The 20,616-nt window shown below is 36.3% G+C and overlaps 1 protein-coding gene across 6 annotated transcripts in view; it reads right to left on the bottom strand.

Moving 5' to 3' along the window:
- Window positions 1–6,461: 6,461 nt before the first annotated feature.
- LMO3 (LIM domain only 3) overlaps window positions 6,462–20,616 on the bottom strand; it is a 56,083-nt gene continuing 41,928 nt past the window's right edge. For 5 of the 6 annotated variants that reach the window (XR_002828053.1, XM_006084301.1, XM_006084300.1 and 2 more), the window contains 2 exons: window positions 19,625–19,750; window positions 6,462–9,412 (listed from right to left, as the gene is read on the bottom strand). Coding sequence is in view for 5 of the 6 variants with exons in the window: in XM_006084301.1 (XP_006084363.1) it covers window positions 9,307–9,412; window positions 19,625–19,750 (232 nt within the window). In the remaining variant the exon portion in view is untranslated. The remainder of the gene's footprint in view (window positions 9,413–19,624; window positions 19,751–20,616) is intronic. The other variant, XM_006084299.3, reaches the window with a different exon arrangement.

Below are 20,616 nucleotides of genomic sequence, written 5' to 3' on the forward strand. Positions count from 1 at the left end.
TAATTGTAAGTCAAATTACACCAAGAACACGAAGTGCTAATCAACACAGGTGGTATTGCATTATAATCAGTTCAAAAGAGAGTCCAATAATATGTGCAAGAAAGAGGATTAGTTGAATGTCCTAATAGGAAATTTAACTATAGATTATGATTCCTTATTTCTTGGGAGATAAAAATCTCTAAATGAGCCTATAGCTTATAATAAGATATTTAATGACATATATAAGCTTATAATAATCCTAACACATCAATTTGGGAAAAAGCATTGAGTTATGGGAAATTATAACCTATGTGAAAGACTTACACTTAAAATTATTCTTTTGATGTAACAAGAAAGCATGGTTATTAGATTATTGGCCAAATTCATGTGTGCTGACTCAAATTTTAGTCATTTTGGACAGAGTAGCTTATTCTCCTGCCCCAACTGAGGTTCATATAATCAACAACGCAAATTCTGCATCCTCTGCTAGTTCAGACAATACTTTGCAATTTTTTAAAGAACAGTTTATTGATTTTTAGGGAGAGAGGAAGGGAGAGAAACATCGATGTGAGAGTGTAGCATCAATTGGCTGCCTCCTGCATGCCCCTTACTGGGGATCAAGCCTGCAACCAGGGCATGTGCCCGGATCAGGAATTGAACCAGCAACCTCTTGATGCACAGGATGATGCCCAACCAACGGAGCCACACTGGCCAGGGCTATTTTCTATTTTCAAAATGGAATTATTATTAACATAAACTTTGAAAAATATGAAGCAAATATTAATTTCAATTAATAATTTGTGTTACAGATTTTTTTTCCTAAATAAGTTTGGACATCATAAAAATTTCTGTCTGGTTTTAAAGTACCTGAAGCATATTAGATGGGATTTTATTGAAATGTTTAGAAAAATTTGACTGAGATCCTAATCACTGTTTAAATGGTTGGATCTGATTTATTAAACTTATAAGTTTTGGTTTATTAGCTGTTTAAAATGGTGTACAGATGTTTAGAGAAACATCATTTATTAGAGTTATATATTTAATAAATTGAGCATTAAGCAAAGAATAAATAACAGTGCATCCTATATTTCAAGCACCAAAGTCTCTAAGAAAAAAAAAATAAGTGCCTACTATTGGCTACACACATGGTAGGTCCTCAATGATTTTTTTTTACCATAAAGTTAACTGGCCTTCCCAGGTAACATTTTATACCCTATTTTCTCCCATATTTTATTTTTCTCCTATTTTTTCCCTCCTGTACCAATAACTGTCTCAGATGTGGTCTCTGTGTCTTCTCCTAGCTCTTGCTACTACTCACACTAAATTGAGGATATTCTAAGAAGAGTACAGGAATAATAGGTCAAAGATAACTAGCAGCTCCACCACACTTGGGCTGTGATAAACTGGGTGTTGTTAGGGATATTTCAGTGAGTCATGCTGTAATTAAACTAAGCAACTATACAACTAAAATTTGGGGGCGGTGGTGGGGGAGGTGGTTTGCACTATGCCTCCTCGGCTCAGGACCAACTCATTGTTTAGGCAATCCATTTGGCCACCTTCTTCAGTGATTGTCACAGATCTAAGCTCAAATTCCCAGAAGTCTCTGGTGTGGTGGAAGTTCCCATTCCCACTTAACATGGAATGATTTAGGTTTAAAAGGCCCCCAATGTATGGAAGTAGCCATGGTGATGGCAGCAGTCAGTGGAAGCAGGGGAAGGAAGAACGTGGTCGAGATTTTTTTTCTGTGGTAATATCAGAATGTAATGGATCAAATTTTGCTCTGGTCTACCTTAAGGATAACTGCTTTGCTCACTATTGCTTCAGCCTGGTTTACCATGGTAATTCTGAGACCAAAATGTTCCTTAGCTATTTGGCAGCTGACCAGGACTCAGCATCTGAATATAGCTCGTGTATTTTAGACCAATGAACACGAAGCTTGACACAGATTGCTATTCTCCCCTTAAGTTCATTTTCATATCATCTTATGGAAGTAAGTTATAAAATATCAAAGACGGGTGACATACTCATTTTCTTATCTTGACTTCTGAGACTAGTCTAGCCTTACTTCACCACAGCATGCTCTTTCTAATACAGAAAATTGCAGCTTTCTGCTATGAGTTCCTCTCATCTGTTCTGACTACCTCTTGTTCTGGACACTGCTATTCATAATAGGGATCCTCTAATCTTGGTATCCTGACTTTGCAGGCTCAAATAAATCCCTTTATGGCGTGAAAAAAAAGAATTTCTAAGGAAATTGTATCTAGGAAATTATGATCACTCTCATTCACAATTTTCATCATTAAAGATGACATAAATTCTAAAATATTTGGGGTTTTTCTCATGAATAGGTAACTTCTAGTTCTTGGCCAGAAAATAATGACTGTAATGATATAATAATAGTAATGACAATCCTTTAACAGTGACCATACCCTAGAGCCAGAAAGCCTATGTTTAAATCTCAGGTGTACTATTTACTAGCTGTATGACCTAGGGCAAGTTAAATAACTTCTCTGTGCTTTTACTTAAAATCTGTAAAATAGAGTAATAATACGTATGTTACAATGGTGTTGTGGAAATTACATGGGCATGGGAAACTGCCTGATATATGGTAAGTGTTCAGTAAATGTTAACTATTGTTAACAGCTATTGAAGATGGGACATATGCTAATGTTACATGTTACAAATGGACTGTTTTATTTTTGGTGATGTAACGTCTTCCGAGGGGTTAAGAAAGATTTGGATCCTTTGTTGTCTGAATGTCTCTTGCTCCCATTTTTCTTTATACTGTGCCCATTAAATTTGGTCCAGTTAACTGCAAACACCTTGCTAATAAAGCCAAAATATTCTGTAATCAGCTCTGCTTTCCAAATTTCATGAGTATTCAGCTTTTCAGCCCAGAATACCGATTGTGTAAACAGTGCAATGAATTCTAACTCACTTTTGATTGCCATGATCTGAACCAAACACGAAACCTAGTTGATCCAAGATGATTTGGGCTTTGCAATTTTGTGCATTACGTGCTCTGCACACTCAAAACAGGAGTATCTTTGAATTTAACATATTTTCCTTTTCAGAAGACAAAAATTCTTTTAATTAAAAACATTTTTAAAAATTTCAGTATGTGTAATTGTTAACACCTGCTATGTGTTACCGGCAGATGTTTCTGACTTACCCAGGGGAACTGATATAATTATTCTATAAGCTTATTGGCATGGCATTTACCGAGATAGGAAACTTTCGCTGCTGATTTTGTATGCAGTATTTGGTATTTCTTTTCATCATTTCCCCAATTGCTGTTAATCCCTACTACCCTCCCCAACCAGGCCCACCAAATAGTTATAAAAATGGTCATGCCCATTTCAGTGTTTGTGAAAAGTTACTGAAATTAAATTATGTGTATTCTGAAGCATTGTAAATGTTACTTTTAAGTGTTTTAGCAGCTAATCCTTATAATGTTTAATATGGAAGTCTTACATGGTGATTATAAATGTAGAAGTGTAATAGGCAGATAGACAGACAGGAGCAGGGCAAGGGAGATGGGTTGGATACATAAGGTCACCAGGGCTGAAAGCCTCAGGTGCCTAGGAAGGGGCAAAACTGGGAAAACAAGGACCTGGCACCCATGGCAACCTTTCAAACCTTCTTTGTGGATTGGACCCCTGATCTTTCATATTGCTGGTCATACAGTTTAGCTCCCCTGACGTTTCCTCCCGAAAGATAACATCTAGGCCTCAGTGGTATTTCAGCTCAAAAAAAAAGGGGGGGGGCAGCAAAACCAGACAAGTGACACTGTGGCTGCCTCAGAACCAGCAGCAATGGCTAATGACCCCTGCCCTATTTCCGACCAATCAGTGGAGACCATGACCCTGAAAAAGCACACCTGGAAAGCTGATGAATATTTTATTGAAACCCTCCCTGAGACCTCCCTTAAGATTCCCACCTGCAAGAGAGAGAGATAAATACCCTCAACACAAAGTCCCAGTGCAAGCTCTCCCCCAGGGAGCACGCCTGTGCTATTCCTTTACCCCCTTTCTTCCCTTTAAGCCTGCAGTGGTTCTCAACCTTCCTAATGCCGCGACCCTTTAATACAGTTCCTCATGTTGTGGTGACCCCCGACCATAAAATTGTTTTCGTTGCTACTTCATAACTGTAATTTTGCTACCGTTATGAATCGTAATGTAAACATCTGATATGCAGGATGTATTTTCATTGTTACAAATGGAACATAATTAAAGCATAGTGATTAATCACAAAAACAATATGTAATTATATATGTGTTTTCTGATGGTTTTAGGCAACCCCTGTGAAAGGTTTTTCGACCCCCAAAGGGGTCGCGACCCACAGGTTGAGAACCGCTGCTAAGGGATCCCAGGAGACTTGCAACCAGGGAGTCATGGGCAGCATCAGCTCGTCCAGGGTTAACCTTCCGAACCTCTCTCCAAGGCCTCCCTTTCTCTGACTTCCCAGGGAGCCAAGCAGCCCACCTGGGCTCTCCTGAGGCTTCTCCTAAGCCTAAGCCCTTCCTTGTCTCACTGTCCTGAGTGTGCATTTGCTGTGGTCAATAAACTCTTGGTTGCTTTGCTGCACTTTGTCTCTTAATTGAAACCTTTCCTTCAAGAAGGCAAGAGCCGAGGTCTCATAGTCTCGCTGGTAGCAGAAGTATACCATTTGGATGGATAATACCCTTTTAATAACCTGGCTTCAAATGAAGCTATTGTAAAAATGAGAGTTTTCTTTAATTTTCTGACCATTTCTAAGGTCTTACAAGCAGTCGACTTTCAGAATTCTCCATTTATGAAACTAATCACACAATTACCTACAGGCATGTGTTAAATATGACACTGGTTTCAGCCAAATAATGGGCCAATTGCAAACAATGAAGGAAGAGAGGCAGCTCCATTTATAACCGCTGTTTCAGCAGAGCTCTTTTGTAATCAGAGTGATCTGAGGGTGACTCATTAATTAATTGATGTTCTTTTTTATTATGTGCTATTGAGTTAATGAGTAATTTGTGTGAGATAATTCTCTGAACACATTGATTACCTGAGATATTTTCTGGGCCTTTCAGAGCAATGACAAGCTGAATAGGAGGAAGATCGTATTTGCTTTTGTGTGCTCATTATCAGTAGGTTTGAGAGGAGTACAAATCAGTACAAAGACACCTTAAAGTCATCTGAGGTTCCAAGTACCATAAGTCTGCTCAGCAGGAGGTTGAGTGCTCTGGGCTAGACCTGTCACATAGTAGGTTCTCAATAAATGCTCCTTGAATTCATAGCTCTATTAAAACTTGGCTTTCTTTTACCTTAAATTGCATTAAAATCACATTTAAGAAATATCTATAACTAGAGGCCTGGTGTATGAATTCATGCACCCGTGGAGTCCCTTGGCCTGGCCCATGGGATTGGGCTGAAACCGGCTCTCTCATATCCCCCGAGGGGCCCCGGATTGTGAGAGGGCACAGGCCAGGATGAGGGACCTCACTGGTGCATAATCGGGGCCAGGGAGGGACACGGGAGGTTGGCCAGCTGAGGAGGGACCACGGGAGGGATCCAGGGCGTGTCCAGCCCATTTTGTTCAGTCCTGATCAGCTGGACCGATTGGCTGGACCCCAGCAGCAAGCTAACCTACCAGTTGGAGCGTCTGCCCCATGGTGGTCAGTGCACATCATAGAGACTGTTCGACCAGTCAACTGTCTACCCCCTGCACTGGTGGTCAGTGCATGTCATAGCGAGTGGTTGAGCAGCCTTAGCATCTCATTAGCATATTATGCTTTGATTGGTTGAAAAGCCAACCTGATGACAGACTTAGCATATTAGGCTTTTATTACATAGGATGGTGTTTTTAAGAAAAAGTAATCAAAAGGCTTTTGCTAAAACTGTATTCTGTGCTAATGGCCTATTACAGTAAACATGCAGATTGTTTCTGCAACTTACTGAAGTGAACCCTAAGCATGTTGAAACTGTATCATTTGTATGAAATTGTTTAAGTGACTATTCTAAGGGTGGTTTGCCTAAAAGGATAGTTAAAAGGAAGCCACTTGTATATTGTAGGTTTGACTGCAGATATAACCTTCAGCACCCAGTTTCAGGGAAGGCACACCATCTCATCCCTGAAAATGTAGGATTGAGTTGAGTTTTTTGCTTTAATTCATTGTACAGAAAAGAGAGGTTTTGAAATTTAGTCTGCCAACACAGTTGCTTTCAGAAAGATCACTTAAAATTTGTATGTATGTGCAAAATTATACCCAGTAATTGCTACCTTCATTTTGACAGCTTTATTTTCCCCACAAAAGTAAATAGCAGTAAACTACCTAGCTCAGAGATCTTAAGTATAATATCTGGAGAAAGCATTTGAGCTACTTTGTTTATGCTTATGATTTACCTTTTAAAAGCCAACATCCTTACATACTTTTTTCTTTTTTCATGCACTTAATGCATGCTTTCTAGATGTCATCTAGATTTTGCCAATTAAGAGCAATCAAATAGTGTCATACCCCTTTTATTAAAAACATAAATCCAAATATAAAAAAAATGAATGAAAGAATCCAGCAGATATTTATTAAGCAAGATGAAAGTGAAATTACAAACACAGGTCAGCTTTTAAACTCAGCCAGCATTCTGGTGAACTGGAGGTTCCTGGTCCTTCATCAGAGGCAGCCTATGCGTGGTGCACATTAGGAAGGGAGCTCTCCCTGCTTGAGAAATCAAAGCTCCATTGGAGGTGTCCTACTGGAGGCATCGGAAAACAAGCTAAGGGACACCAGGGCTACACAACACAAAGAGGAAAGTTGACAACAATTCAGGGACTTGGAAATAGTCAAGACAATTAGCTTAATACTTCAGGTCAAAAATGCTACTCTTTATGGGCAATTAGTTACAAAAGGGTCTATTTCTGTCTTGTTTCACAAATTCATAGGGATTAACGATAATCTAAGGAGATTAAGGCCTTAATCTTTAATCCAGGTGAGTAATTTCCTTCGCAGGAAAAGCATAAGAATTAATTCCCAAAGGATTATGCAAAATAAAAGGCAGTAAAAAACGTGGTTTGGTCTTTGGGTCCCAAGGATAGTTGAACAGTTTGTTCCCAGTTTACAGGTATTTTGACATATTGATCTTAACATATGCAAAACCAGTTAAATATTTAAAAGATCATTTGAAAAAGATACCGACAATTAAAACTGTACATCCACATGAATGTCAAGCAACTCTTAAAGGGGGCTATTGGGGCAGCAGTGTTATGAAAACCATTTCTCACTATTTCTCCTGCATCCATTTGTTGTTCTGTTTTTGTTTTGATGTTTTTAGTTTTGGCTATGCAAGTCTTTTCATGAAGCAAATGTAAGGCTCAAAGGCTAAAATAATAGTTATATTATGGGCCACAAATAGCTATTTTTAAAATTTTTTTTCTAGGTGTATCTTGAATTTGGGAGACATGTGACTTGAACACTCTTAACCATGAAGCATTTGTAAAAATACATATCACTTTTCACAGAATCATTTCCTTAAAAACGAGAGGCAATATCCAGATTTACATGCATGTCTATAATAAAGCTTTGTTTTTAAAACAACTCAAATCCACAGCAGCATTATTTGCAGCTTAATATTTTGGCCCCAAACCAAGAACTCAGGTATCACACTTAATTTTCATCTGCAATACATATATTGGCAGGACAAAATATGTATGTAAATAACACTGGGAAATATTGTTTCCTATACAAGTGATCAAGAAAAAAATAAAGAAAAAATAAAAACCACCGCACTAAATTTGCTCTAGTAAAAATAGGGTTCATTGTGCCTGCAAGGGATTAAATTGTTAACATGTAGTTTTATTACTAGGGAACAGAAGCAAAGAAGCAAAATGTGAGCAATCCAGAAGAGGGTGTTATAGACTCATTTTAATATCTTAAATTATAATCTAAATAATCAGTCTCCATAATTTCTGTTTCTAGAACATTTTCTTCTTCATCAGCTATCATGTAGGTAAGGAAATAATATTTCACCTTTAAAAAATGGAATGACAGATTTCAGCTTAAGTGTGATGTATACTGAGTGGGTAATTACAGAAAGCAAGAGTAAGACACATCAAACTTTAAAGTGTTCACTTTTAAACATTAAAATAAGTGGCATGTAATACAGAAAAATATATAATCACCAGTTCTCAGCTTTTTATCAATCCCTTTGTTTCTCTTCTTCTAGAAGATTCTATGAGCACTATGTTGCCCGATCAAAAGTAACCTCACTACTCAAATATCATCATAGCGTCAATGTGCATTATCATGATTTCAGTAGATTCACACTCAAATCCTTTTAGTGCCAGAAATTTATCAGGCCATAAGTTATTAAACACTCAGCTTTTATGGAGCGATCTGGGCAAAATTTGTACAAGAAATTTAATCATTTTAAGTTATCTTATAATCGTGTTAATACTTTTTTAAAGTAACCCTTTGGAAAAAATTTACATGATACCCAAAGGCACTAGTTCACATAAGGGGTGAATGGCTGAAAAAAACAAACAGCAAAACCGTAATATAGGTAAAGAGCGCGCACACACACACACACACACATAGAGGATATTAAAAGGATAACTGTTAAGCTTTAAAGGTATTCTAAAAGTGGCACTTTTCACGTTGGTATAAAATGAAAGTGCTTTAAGATGAAATTTTTATGCATTTTTTAAAGCTGATCTTAACCCCCTGAAAATAGGGGGTAGTAAAGAGAACACTGATAGACTAAATCATGGTGGCAATCATAGTGAATGTTGCTTAAAATGCTTTGTGTGTGTCTTTATTTTTTCGTTTTTTAATGTTGCTAGACTTGCTTTATCTATATGTGTATCATTCGTGAGATTTGCTCTTCAATTTTTTACTAGAAAGTTACAGCTCATTTAAAATAGCTGGTAGATACAGAAAGCATAAATATACAGTAAGTTTAAACACTGATTGTACTAAATGCAACAATACAAAGAAGCAAACAGAACACAAATGGTAACACAATAAAACTGTATTACATTTGTGCTTCAAATATTACAATACATTATATACAATAGTCCAAAATAAACATCTCATGCCAAGTGACACAAAAAGGAATAGCAAGCAAAAAAACCAGCAATATGTACATTATGTTTTTTCTTTAATAATAAACATTCAACTCTGAACTGGGGCAATATCACTACATACAGATGCAGTTCCCCTTTTATTTCATATATCCATCCTGCTTTCCTATATCTACGCTATTCAGTAGGTTCCCGTGTCAATTCTTATATACATGTGGAGCAAAAAAGATAAAAGAATGTAGTGCTTTGTGTTCTTAATAGGGTGATGTTGATAGATCAGCGAACCTGGGGTGCATAACCTTCTTTCATTAAACCTTCCTCGTAGTCCGTCTGGCAAAGGATCATGTTATTCTTGAGGAAAAATTTGTCTCCGACACAAAATCTGAAAATAAAAAAAAAAATCAAATGTGTTAAGACCATTTCACTCGGATCTATAGATCTGAAGATTTCTTTTCCTAATAATAATTTCACATGGTAATTCCCTGAAATAGAAAGCTTGGCTTCGAAAGTTCCCTTTGTTGTCAACAACTAAAGCATTGTACACGAACTTTGAAATCCAGCTTTATATATAAAAATCATAGGAACATTGAGGAAAATATATAGGACAGCAAAGGTGATTTTTATTTTTATTTTACCACATTAGAAAGAAAATGGAACTGATCTATAACATGGAACTGATCATTAAAACAAGAAGGAATGATAATATTTCACTGTTAGTGATTATGGAAGATTTCATGATTGGCCACTTATCCACTTTACAAAAAAATAAGTAAAGGCATTAAAATGAATCAAACAATTAGAAAATAGCCCATTTTAAAGCTTTCCATTTAAAACTTCCTTTTACTTTTTGTTATAAAAATGTGATTAAATTCTAGTAATTCGGAAGTGGTCATTCTGAAGTGAAAGTTGTTTTAGCACCAGACTCTGATGTTGGGCCATATTCCTTTGTTTGTAGCAAGTTTATCAACTATAAAATAGTAAATGTAATTTCTTGGAGCATTTTCAATTAAACCAAAGGGCATAACCTAAACAAACTTCTTAATATTGATGTGATACATAAACTAGTGCCCAGGAGCTAATTATTATTTTATTCAATAAAACAAAATAAGTGCTCTTTTTGTGTAATTTCCCCATGGTGACACTTTGGATACAATTAAGGTCAGAAATAAATGCTTGTGCAGTTTCTGGTACATTTAACAATAAAGTAACTCTGGGGAGATCTGTATATATTTTTAATTGTAACAATTTAACCTTCAAACAGCAGTGTCTGGTAGAGTTGACCCAGTAAAACTACTTGTAATTATACAAGTTGACCTCACTGACCTTTGATAGTGGTCTCTCTTTATCAGATAGTCTATTTCAAATGATGTTCAAGCAGAAATCTTAGTGGATAGATTAAACTGTGTACTGAAAGGCACCCTTTAATGTCTTGTGAAGTTGAGAGTTTAAATGAGGAGCAGTTGGACTGATTTACATTTGCAAAGATTGGAATGCTAGACAAACAGTGAACCTATTTATTTTCCAACTGGGTAGCTTTGGAAATTTATCCTTATTCTAGCTTAAGTAGATAGAGGGGAAAATGGTGTAATAAAAAAAGTAGATTGAAAAGAATTAGCTTTCCTCTTAAAGAAGATTGGTCTGTTTATTTGTGGAATTTACTTTTTTTTCCCCAGGATTACTGCCTGCTGATGATGTTGATTGAAAATACGGAGCATGTGCTGATCTTGAAATCCTGGAGTTGTGTGTGGTCAAGACTATTGGATGCAATGAACATTCAAGTTTGGATTTTAAGCACATCTTCTTTTTATTGCATACTGTAAACTTTAAATATGGTGTTTAAAAGTGGTGTTGGAATAGACCAGTTTTTGCAGATTATCTTGAGTACTAAGACATGTTGAAGAAAAGGACAGGCCTAACAGCCAATTTAAATATTTAGCTTTTGCCTGGCCATAGTGGCTCAGTGGTTGAGCATCAACCTATGACCCAGGAGGTCATGGTTCAGTTTCTGGGCACATGCCTGGGTTTTGGGCTCGATCTCCAGTGTGGAACGTACAGGACACAGCCAATCATTGATTCTCTCTCATCATTGATGTCTCTATCTCTCTCTCTCCCTCTCTCTGCCTCTCTGAAATTGATAAAAATGTATTTTAAAAATACTTAACTTTAGTGAGATTATATAAAATAGCATGAATAATATATGTGATTACTGTTCAAAATTTTTCAATTTATGTTAATATTGAAATTTATTTGAACTAAGAAGCCTATAATAAAATATCAAAAGTAAATAAATTCAGTAAAACACTCATGCTCCAGCTGATATTACTGAGGTTTTTTTCCTAAAAAACAACTAAATTGGAAATACTTTTTCAACTCTATATTGTCTGAAACTTTGCTTTACTTTTTCAATATAATTTTTAATAATCACCTTAATTCTATTCACTATTAAATAAAAACGTGGTTTTTTTGTCATGTCCTATCATGTCATTTTTTTACCTTCAGAGGCCTGGAGATTTAAATAATTTTTATTTGTAGATTCATAAACTCAGGTTAATCAGAGTGAGAAAAAAAGATATAAAGTACATTTCATACTTTTCCTGAGTTAGTTCTCTGAGGGTTAGATAAAACAGCTACATCACTGGATTGTAGGGATGTTATAATAAGAAATATATGAAAGGTAGAGAAGCATATTGCAAGGAATAGGGTCCAAATCTCAACTTTCCACTTAAGATATTAAGATGAAACTTCAGCTTTTCTTATCTCTAATATCAGTCACTTTTGCAAGTTTATGATAAAGAGTAGAAATGAAATATGTAAAGCTTTACCTCAATGGCTGAAATGTCGGTCATTATAATAGCCACTTCTCATAAAGTATTTACCAGGTGCTAACACGAAGCATGTATACATGTGATTACATTATTCCTTTCATCCAGCCTAGATTACAGATATTATCATTGACTTTTTAAAGATGAAAAACCGGAGGCTTCTTCCCAGAATTTAAATACCTGCCCCAGGTTTCCTAGGTAGGATGCATGTGGTACATGAAGGAAAGGAACCAGGTGTCTTCGGATTCAAGACCCATGCTCTTACCTGGAGGCAGTAAAGCATGAGGCTACAAAGTTATCTAGAATTGTTTTTTGGTGTTATAATTCTTCATTTTCATAATTTTTTTAAAAAGGCCTGCCTACCATTCGATGAGATGGTAGTATACATGGAATTCATCTGAAATATTCCTACCTGAATATTTAGTTACTAGTGTATTGTCAACTGGATAAAGTACATTTTATGTGCATTTCAATTTATCCTTAAAGGTCAGAATGAAATAGAGCATGGGTGAGGAATGTCACAATTATACATCTAACTCAAACAAAACAGCCTGGAAAGCTATGGTTAAAGGCAAATTATGGTTGGGATGCAATTAAAATCGGTACCCTCCTTTAAAATGTTTCAAATATAAGCATGAAGAAATGAAAGAAACAGCAATGCAGATATTAGACACTTAACAAAATGATCTAGAACTGTGATTTTGTACGGCAGGCTAATTTCCAGTGCTATATAACCAGCTCCTTAAGAGACTTAGCACTTAAAGAAAAAAAATATTTTAAAAGCAGCAATGGCCAGAGAACACTGTTAGTATATTAATAGGTAGGGCTAAAATTCCTGAAAGCAAACTGAAAGTAATCATCATTACTTGTGATATAGTCGGTTCAATTAATTTTCCCTTCATTTAGAAAAATATGTCAAGATGCCTAAAGAGATTTTTTAAATCATCTAATCGTGATGTTTTGGAATTAATAACAGATTTAATTTCCAGATATTTTGAAGTGATTCTAGTTGAAATCATGTGGCCTTATACAGTTGAAAAAGTACAGGAAATAAGTGTGATTAATAAATCATCTGTATAAAATATGGGCTTAGAGTAGTTTTGAGCAGGTTATCAAAAGCCTCTGCTAAGAAGCCTCCATATGTAACATACTTTCTAAGAAATGAAAATGTTAACTTAGTCACCTTATTTCCCTGAGATTAGTAATGGTCAATTATAATTTATTTCCATTTCACAACACTTTAAAAAGAGGTGGGTTCAATACCTATATCCAATGTCTTTACTTTCCCATGGAGCATCCTCAGTTATTAGATACTTACCTTGTTTGCAGTGAGAGGTGCAGGTATATACTCACTGTCCCACCACTTCAGAATTGTGCACAAATTTACTGCCTTTTCCCAATGACAGCCCAGTTGTCATTACACACTTCATTCGTAACAATCTTTTCTGCACCAAGTTACACTACATGCACCCTGAGTTCTGCTAGAAATTGTCCAAAGTCCGCCTTACTATAACACAACTGTATCTAATCACATTTATATCCACGTAGCCAGAAAATAAAATCCCCTTCTTGAAACAGCCTTCATACGGGCTCTGAGTCCACAGACTAAAACCAGACTGCCAAGGTTCAAATCTTGAGTCTACCATTTTCTAATTGTTTAACCTTGAATTAGTTACTTAAGTTGCTTGTACTTCAGTTTCCTCGTCTGTAAAATGAGATCAATAATGATACCTACTTAGGGGTTATTTTGAGTTTTAAATGAGTTAGTACATGTAAAACAGACTCCACAGATCAGCAGTTGGGAGGGGTGGGGCTGGGTAGGGGTGTGTGGAGGGATTGAGAAAAAAAAAAAGAGAAAAAACTCATAGACACTGGACAACAGTGTGGTGATTGCCACGGGGGGGGGGAATGGGGAGAGGGAAGAGGTAGAGGCAGGTATAGGGGGGATAAATGTAGTGGAAGGTGACTTGACTTGGGGTGGTGAACACACAATATAGTACACAGATGATTGTGTTGTGGAATTGTGCACCTGAAACCTGTATAATTTTGTTAACTAGTGTCACCCCAATAAATTCTATAAAAGAATATAATAAAGCATCTTATTATAATGCTTGATACATTGAATCAGTCCCATTCAAAAATTATCTATTAATAGCAAAGGCAATAATAAAATGTCTGAATAATGTAATATAATGATAAAAAAAAAACAGGCTCAGCCCGTGTAATCACAGGGATAGGCATTTGAATCTTAGTTGCACTAATTTTAAACCATGTACATACACAGAATACATTCACACCTCTGGTAAGTTACTTAACACCTCTGAAAATAAGTTCCCACATCTATAAAGTAGAAAAAAAGTGCTTTCATTATTAGTTGCCAATGATCATCTTTTCATCTTTGCTTAGAATGTTACCTAGCCAGGGATAGTTCTTCCTTTTTACCATGGAACTTAAATGCTAAACATTCTTCAGTTTCCACTCCTTCCATCAATGTTCCCTGATCAGGGAGCATTGTACTTTCCTAGAGCACTCATTTATTAGTGTATCATTCATTTACTTTGGCATTTCAAATTTTCTTGTAAGTGTGTAATAGGTTCCCCAACCTGGACAGTAGTGCTGAGGTAAAGTGACCATGAGTTTTATTTCTTTTGATCCCTGTGAAATACCACCATAAATTGTACTATCGCTTGGGGTGGGTGGTCAATAAATATTGGATAGGATGGATTGATTCCAGGATCAAATAGTTTTCAATCACAAAGGTATTTTAGATGCAGTGATTTAAGTTTGTACTCATTTCAATGTTCAATCACTGACTTTCTACTTTTACAATTTCATCTCCTGCTCCTCGCTCCATTCCCCACTACCATCCCTACCACATTCCTGGTCTCATCTCTGAGCACACTGAGCTACTTTTCATTTCCCAAACATATTAGATGCTCTCACAGCGCCATGCCTTTCATGCTGCTCCATCTGTTTGGGAATCCATTTCCTCACTACTTCCTGGCTTCCTCATCTCCCCCACCCCCGACCAGACACACTTCCTATATCCCAACTAGTCTTTTTTTTAAAAATACATTTTATTGATTTTTTTACAGAGAGAAAGAGAGAGGGATAGAGAGTCAGAAACATCAATGAGAGAGAAACATCGACCAGCTGCCTCCCGCACACCCCCTACTGGGGATGTGCCCGCAACCAAGGTACATGTCCTTGACCGGAACCGAACCCGGGACCTCTCAGTCCGCAGGCCAACGCTCTATCCACTGAGCCAAACCAGTTAGGGTCCAACTAGTTTTAGGGAGGTCTTTCATGAAACCCGGCACATCAGCTTGTGATGTTTCCCTAAGACTCCCAGCATGGTCCTCTCTTCCATTGGGATGGATCTGTGTCCCGTCAATTACACTCTCCTGTGAGTCTCTGATGGCCCCTCTCGCCCCTAGCTCTGAATACCTTTGAGAGAGAAACTAAATTGTACTCCCCTCTGTTCTTACAGAGCCAAGCACAAAGCTTTTATCCTTTAATAAAAGAAAATGAAATGTTACACAAGTAACATTTGAGTCCATTCCATTACAAACAAGCATGTCATTTCCTTTTCTTATAAAACCATCATTTAGTTTTACAGTATTTTCTAAAGGGGAGGGAGGATTATTCACCTTTAAGAGATTAACTATTACACAGAATTTTCCAGTTCTAAACAAGACTCAAGTGATTACACAAGATACCCAAAATAACCTTCCTCTGATTTCCTTTCAAAATAGAGAAGCTTTTAGATTTTTAAGTCAGAACTCTATGTTTTTAGCCAGAGCCTTCTAAAAGGGCAGAGAAGGTATACACTGTACAAGGGAAACCAATTCTGAAAGGTTATTATTGCTAATAGTTTTTAAACATTCAGAAATATTGTGCTATTAACATTTTGATTTAAAAGTTAAGATGGAATGACTGCTAAATAAAATTCATAAACATGTCTGATACGATGTCAGTTGTCAATAAGTTTTGCTTAAGGGAAAGTGCCTATAAATTACCTTTATGCCTTAGGTTTCACTTGAAAAGGTACAATACTATGACAAAGATTCGGCTACTGAGAGTATAGGCCCACGCGGCATATGGCTTTATTAAAGAGGATTTCCTAAGGAAATGTCAAAGTACAAGCAGAGTCTCCTGTGTTGAAAGCCTTCTGTATTGAGAGTAACAAAATTTGTCTGCTTTGCTTGGCTGATGAAGATGAGCTGACTTCCTGCATTAAAGAAGTTTGTCTTGTTGGGGCTGAAATGACAAGTCAGTAACTAAGTGCTAATTGTGCAGAACCAGAACTTTGCAGTCCCATTGTGGCATGTAATAAATGAAGCGAACACAGAAATATATTAGGTGCTTTAATAATGATATTAGAATAGTATTTTGCAGCAATAAGAAGGTGAACAGTTTTAGAGTCAAAATTTAGGAGTGTTTGTCCTACTTGACTGAGTTTTACTGAGGAGACAGACTTAATTGTGAGTGCAACTGTGTATTTCCATGGTGAAATAAAATAAAATACGATTTGTAAATAGCATTAACAACCTACAATTACTTTGCATCATAATAGAATTTAGCCTGGGTTTAGCGCTTGAATGATGTTTTAATTTTCTGTGTAGAACACGAATAAAACAGGTGAGCCTGCCCTAATAGAAAAATGGACAAAGGGCATAAATAGGCAGTTCCCTAAAAGAAGAAATAGCAAAGTGGCAGTAGGAAGTAAATGAATGCTAATTAAAATTATAATGAGATGCCATCTTTCTATAATCTGATGATTTATTATATGAAGCTATATCCATAAAACTGAACACAAGAAAATTTAAAATACCTTAAAAGAAACTTTAAAATTTTTAAAAATATGATGTTATTGGTTTTTAGAGAGAGAGGAAGAGAAAATGGCCCTACTGGCGATGGAGCCCACAACCCTGGCATGTGCCCTGACCAGGAATCAAACCTGTGACCTTTTGGTGCATGGGATTTCACTCAGCCAAGTGAGCCACACCAGCCAGGGCTTAAAAAAAAATTTTAAAGACAGGTACAAAGGCACACCATAATACATAAAAAGGCCAAATATTAAATATTAGGATTATTTGCTGTTACTTTTCTTTAATCTGCTCAAATGTGCCTATAATATAAAGTATATGCTATATATCACTTGTCATATATGTATAAAAATTATACAGCTGGCTACACACCAAAATATTAAAATATTTTCCCTTAAAATAGTGAGAGAATAGTGAGCTATGAGATGATGTTATTCTTTATCCCTTTGTATTCTCTAAGTTTTCTACTATGAATATATAACCATTTATAAGTAGAAAAGCAGTAAATGTTATTATTGCATGACAATAACTGTATTATTAGTGGGTTGTATCAGTGGATCAATGTAACAAGTGAACAGAAGTATTTTAAATTTACTACTAATACATGTATGTGTACATGTATGCACACATGTACACATGCATATAAATGTGTCTACCTTTTTACTGTCTGTATTGATGTGTGGATATTTGTGTTTCTTTATTCATATCCTTACATACAATAAACAACATGTGCATTTGACAATTTATCTTTGGTTAAATGTCACTGTAGACTGAATTAAACTATGTTGATTCCAGGCATTTGTTGGGAAGACTCAAGATGTTGTGAGATGACTTCTTCAATTATTTCCTGGGCAAATTATATACGTCAAGGTATGTATACTAAGTCACATTCTGAATATCTATTTAGCAAGAGATATTATTGACCTATACATCTTTTTAAAATGTATTTTATTGATTTCACAGAGGAAGGGAGAGGGAGGGAGAGAAACATCAATGATGAGAGAGAATTATTGGTTGGCTGCCTCCTGTACGCCCTACACTAGCGATGGAGCCCCTAACACAGGCCTGTGTCCTGAGCAGGAATCGAACTGTGACCTCCTAGTTCCTAGGTTGACACTCAACCACTAAGCCATGCCAGCGGGCTTGAGCTATATATCTTGTGTAAAAACCAAGTTAGTGAAATATTATTTGGTAAAAATAAGTTATAAATCTCAAGGTAAAAGAACTAGTTTTTTTGAGAACCTATTGTTTTCTTTCCTAATTTCTAATTTCAAATTCCAATTTCTAAGAACCTATTCCCAGTATTTATATAAATTATTTGACTTTATTTTCAAAATCTGTAAGACAAGCATTACTGTCTTTATTTTAAGGGTGTGAAAACAAAATCAGAGAGGTTAAGTAGCATTCCCAAGGTCACAAGCTGATTCATTTTGGGGCTGGAATTTGAATCCAGTTCTCACTCTAACATCGTATTCTTTCTACTGCTCTATAGGGCCTCATAAGAAAGTGCTGCATCGAACAGTAAAACAGAAAATGGCAATAACTAAAAACTGGCCACAACTAATATTTTCTGATTATATACTATGTCCAGGTGTTTTCACACTTGCACGGGATTTATTTCCATTAAAACCACCAAGTGTACTAATTTTTGAAATACATTGTTAATGATGTGTGCATTTTAATATTCTAATATCCTCTGCATTTGTCACATAAAATAGGTACCAGTAGTATATAGTTCCCAGTGGAAATAAAAGTTATAACTTTCAATAAAGAAAAACGGGATGAAGTCATAAGCCTTTCAGATGAAAGAATTCTCTGCAATGGACTAATCCAGCTCCCTGTGTTATTAGTGAGAAAACTGAGGTTCTGAGAGCTAATATTGGTTTATGGTCAGACATATTATTAGGGGCAAAGTCCAGACCAGAATTTAGGTTTTTAGATACACTGTGCAACACTCTGTTCTTCAATGCTGCCTCTCCAATGCTGATTGTTTAATTATTAGCTATCTCTGGCCTTGTTCACAAAGAGACTTGAAGCAACTTAAAAAGTACATATAAAACAAGGTTAAAATTCAAGATAAGAAATTAAGCCCGGCCGGTGTGTCTCAGCGGTGTGGTTGAGCGTTGACCTATGAACCAGGAGGTCACAGTTCAATTCCTGATTAGGGCACATGCCTAGATTGCAGGCTAGATCCCCAGTGTGGGGTCTGCAGGAGACAGCCGATCAATGATTCTCTCTCATCATTGATGTTTCTCTCTCTCTCTCTTCTTTTCTCTCTGAAATCAATAAAAATATTATAAAACAGAAATCAAGAGGTAAGGCAACTATAAATATGAACATCAAGAAAATACTACCTGCCACAAATCCCTATTTGCCTCAGTGCAAATGTGTTTGCTCACAGTAGTATGAAAAAGTAAAGATAGTTTAAACGTACTTTTTATTTTTTATTGATTTCAGAGAGGAAGGTAGAGGGAGAGAAAGATAGAAACCTCAATGACAGGAGAGAATCATTGATCGGCTGCCTCGTGCACGTCCCCCACTGAGGATTGAGCCCTCAACCCGGGTATGTAACCTTGACCGGAATCGAACCTGGGGCCCTTCAGTCCACAGGCCAACGCTCTATCCCCAGAGCCAAACCGGCTAGCGTTTAAAGAAAAACAACAAGGAAGAGAATGAATAATAAGAAGACTAAAAGTTTACAGAATTGACTTCATTTTCTATCACGTCCTGTTATGTGATGGGTTTCTTTTACGTAGAAATGCAGTTTTGAGACCTTGCTCCTCAGTGGTTCGTTTCTGGCACTGAATGAACATTTGCAGAAAATAAAAATGCTGAGAGTAATTGCTTTAAATAAAGTGTACTGATATACTTCCCATCTGTTAAATAAATAGCCAGAAAAGAGAGCTGTACCGTTTTTTAGGAGACAAAATGAAATCTGAGTACCTCTGATTACAAAGCTGACATGCAAAGCAGTCCAGGTGGTACACATTGTCCTTGGCACGCATCACCATCTCAAAGGCAGGGATGAGCTTACTGCAGGCAGCGCAGTTTCCCGTCACTCCGAAGAGCCTAGAACAATAAACATTTTTTTTTCAAACTCTTACAGGAAAATCGGAGATGGTGACTAGAGAAGATGCTAATACACTTTGTAAAGCTGTTGATACACAATGCCGTACGATGTACTCAAGTGAGTTTTATCCTAGGTATACACATAAATATTCTTTGGTGATACATACTCGGTTGACCTTTCCTGATGGAAATCACATCTTGTTTGAGAAGCAAAGGAAAAGACAAATACATTGGGAAGCTTACACACACAGAAGTCAACAGGGGTGAATTCATAGCAAAAGTCTACTTGTTAGAATATGGAGTAAATATAAAAGCAATGTAACTTTCATCTTCATGCCACACATTAAACATCTTACTTGGGGGAAAAAAAACCCATTTGAATGACTCCCTATTTTTGTCACCCAGTTACTAAATGGTTTGCCGTTATTATTAAAGGGCCATTTATGAACAAGCCATTTAAGTAGTCAAAAATCATTACAGGCGCATGCACCTTATGGCCCTATACTATAGTTATAGCTATGATTATGTTATTCAGGTAGCACATTAAAGTAAATGAGGCTATAAACTACACAGAGCTAGATCAGAAGTGGAAACATAATATACTGTAAGAACCACTGGAATTGTCTGGGGGGGAAAAGGTATTTTTTAAAAAAATCCTATTTGCTGTAGATTCCAGTAAATAGTTATTGTAATGACCTAAAATATAGTACAACATAAAATGTCTCCGTAGTTTCATAATGGGAGAAAATAAAATATTTTATCCATTTTTACTGGCAATATTTAAACGAAGTCTCTTTAACATTGTTAATGGTGGTAAAGAGTTATTACAAGTCCTATTCTGTGCATAGTAGTTAATGCACTTTTTA

Source organism: Myotis lucifugus, unplaced genomic scaffold (genome assembly GCF_000147115.1).
Source record: "Myotis lucifugus unplaced genomic scaffold, Myoluc2.0 scaffold_10, whole genome shotgun sequence".
Taxonomy (NCBI): Eukaryota; Metazoa; Chordata; class Mammalia; order Chiroptera; family Vespertilionidae; genus Myotis; species Myotis lucifugus.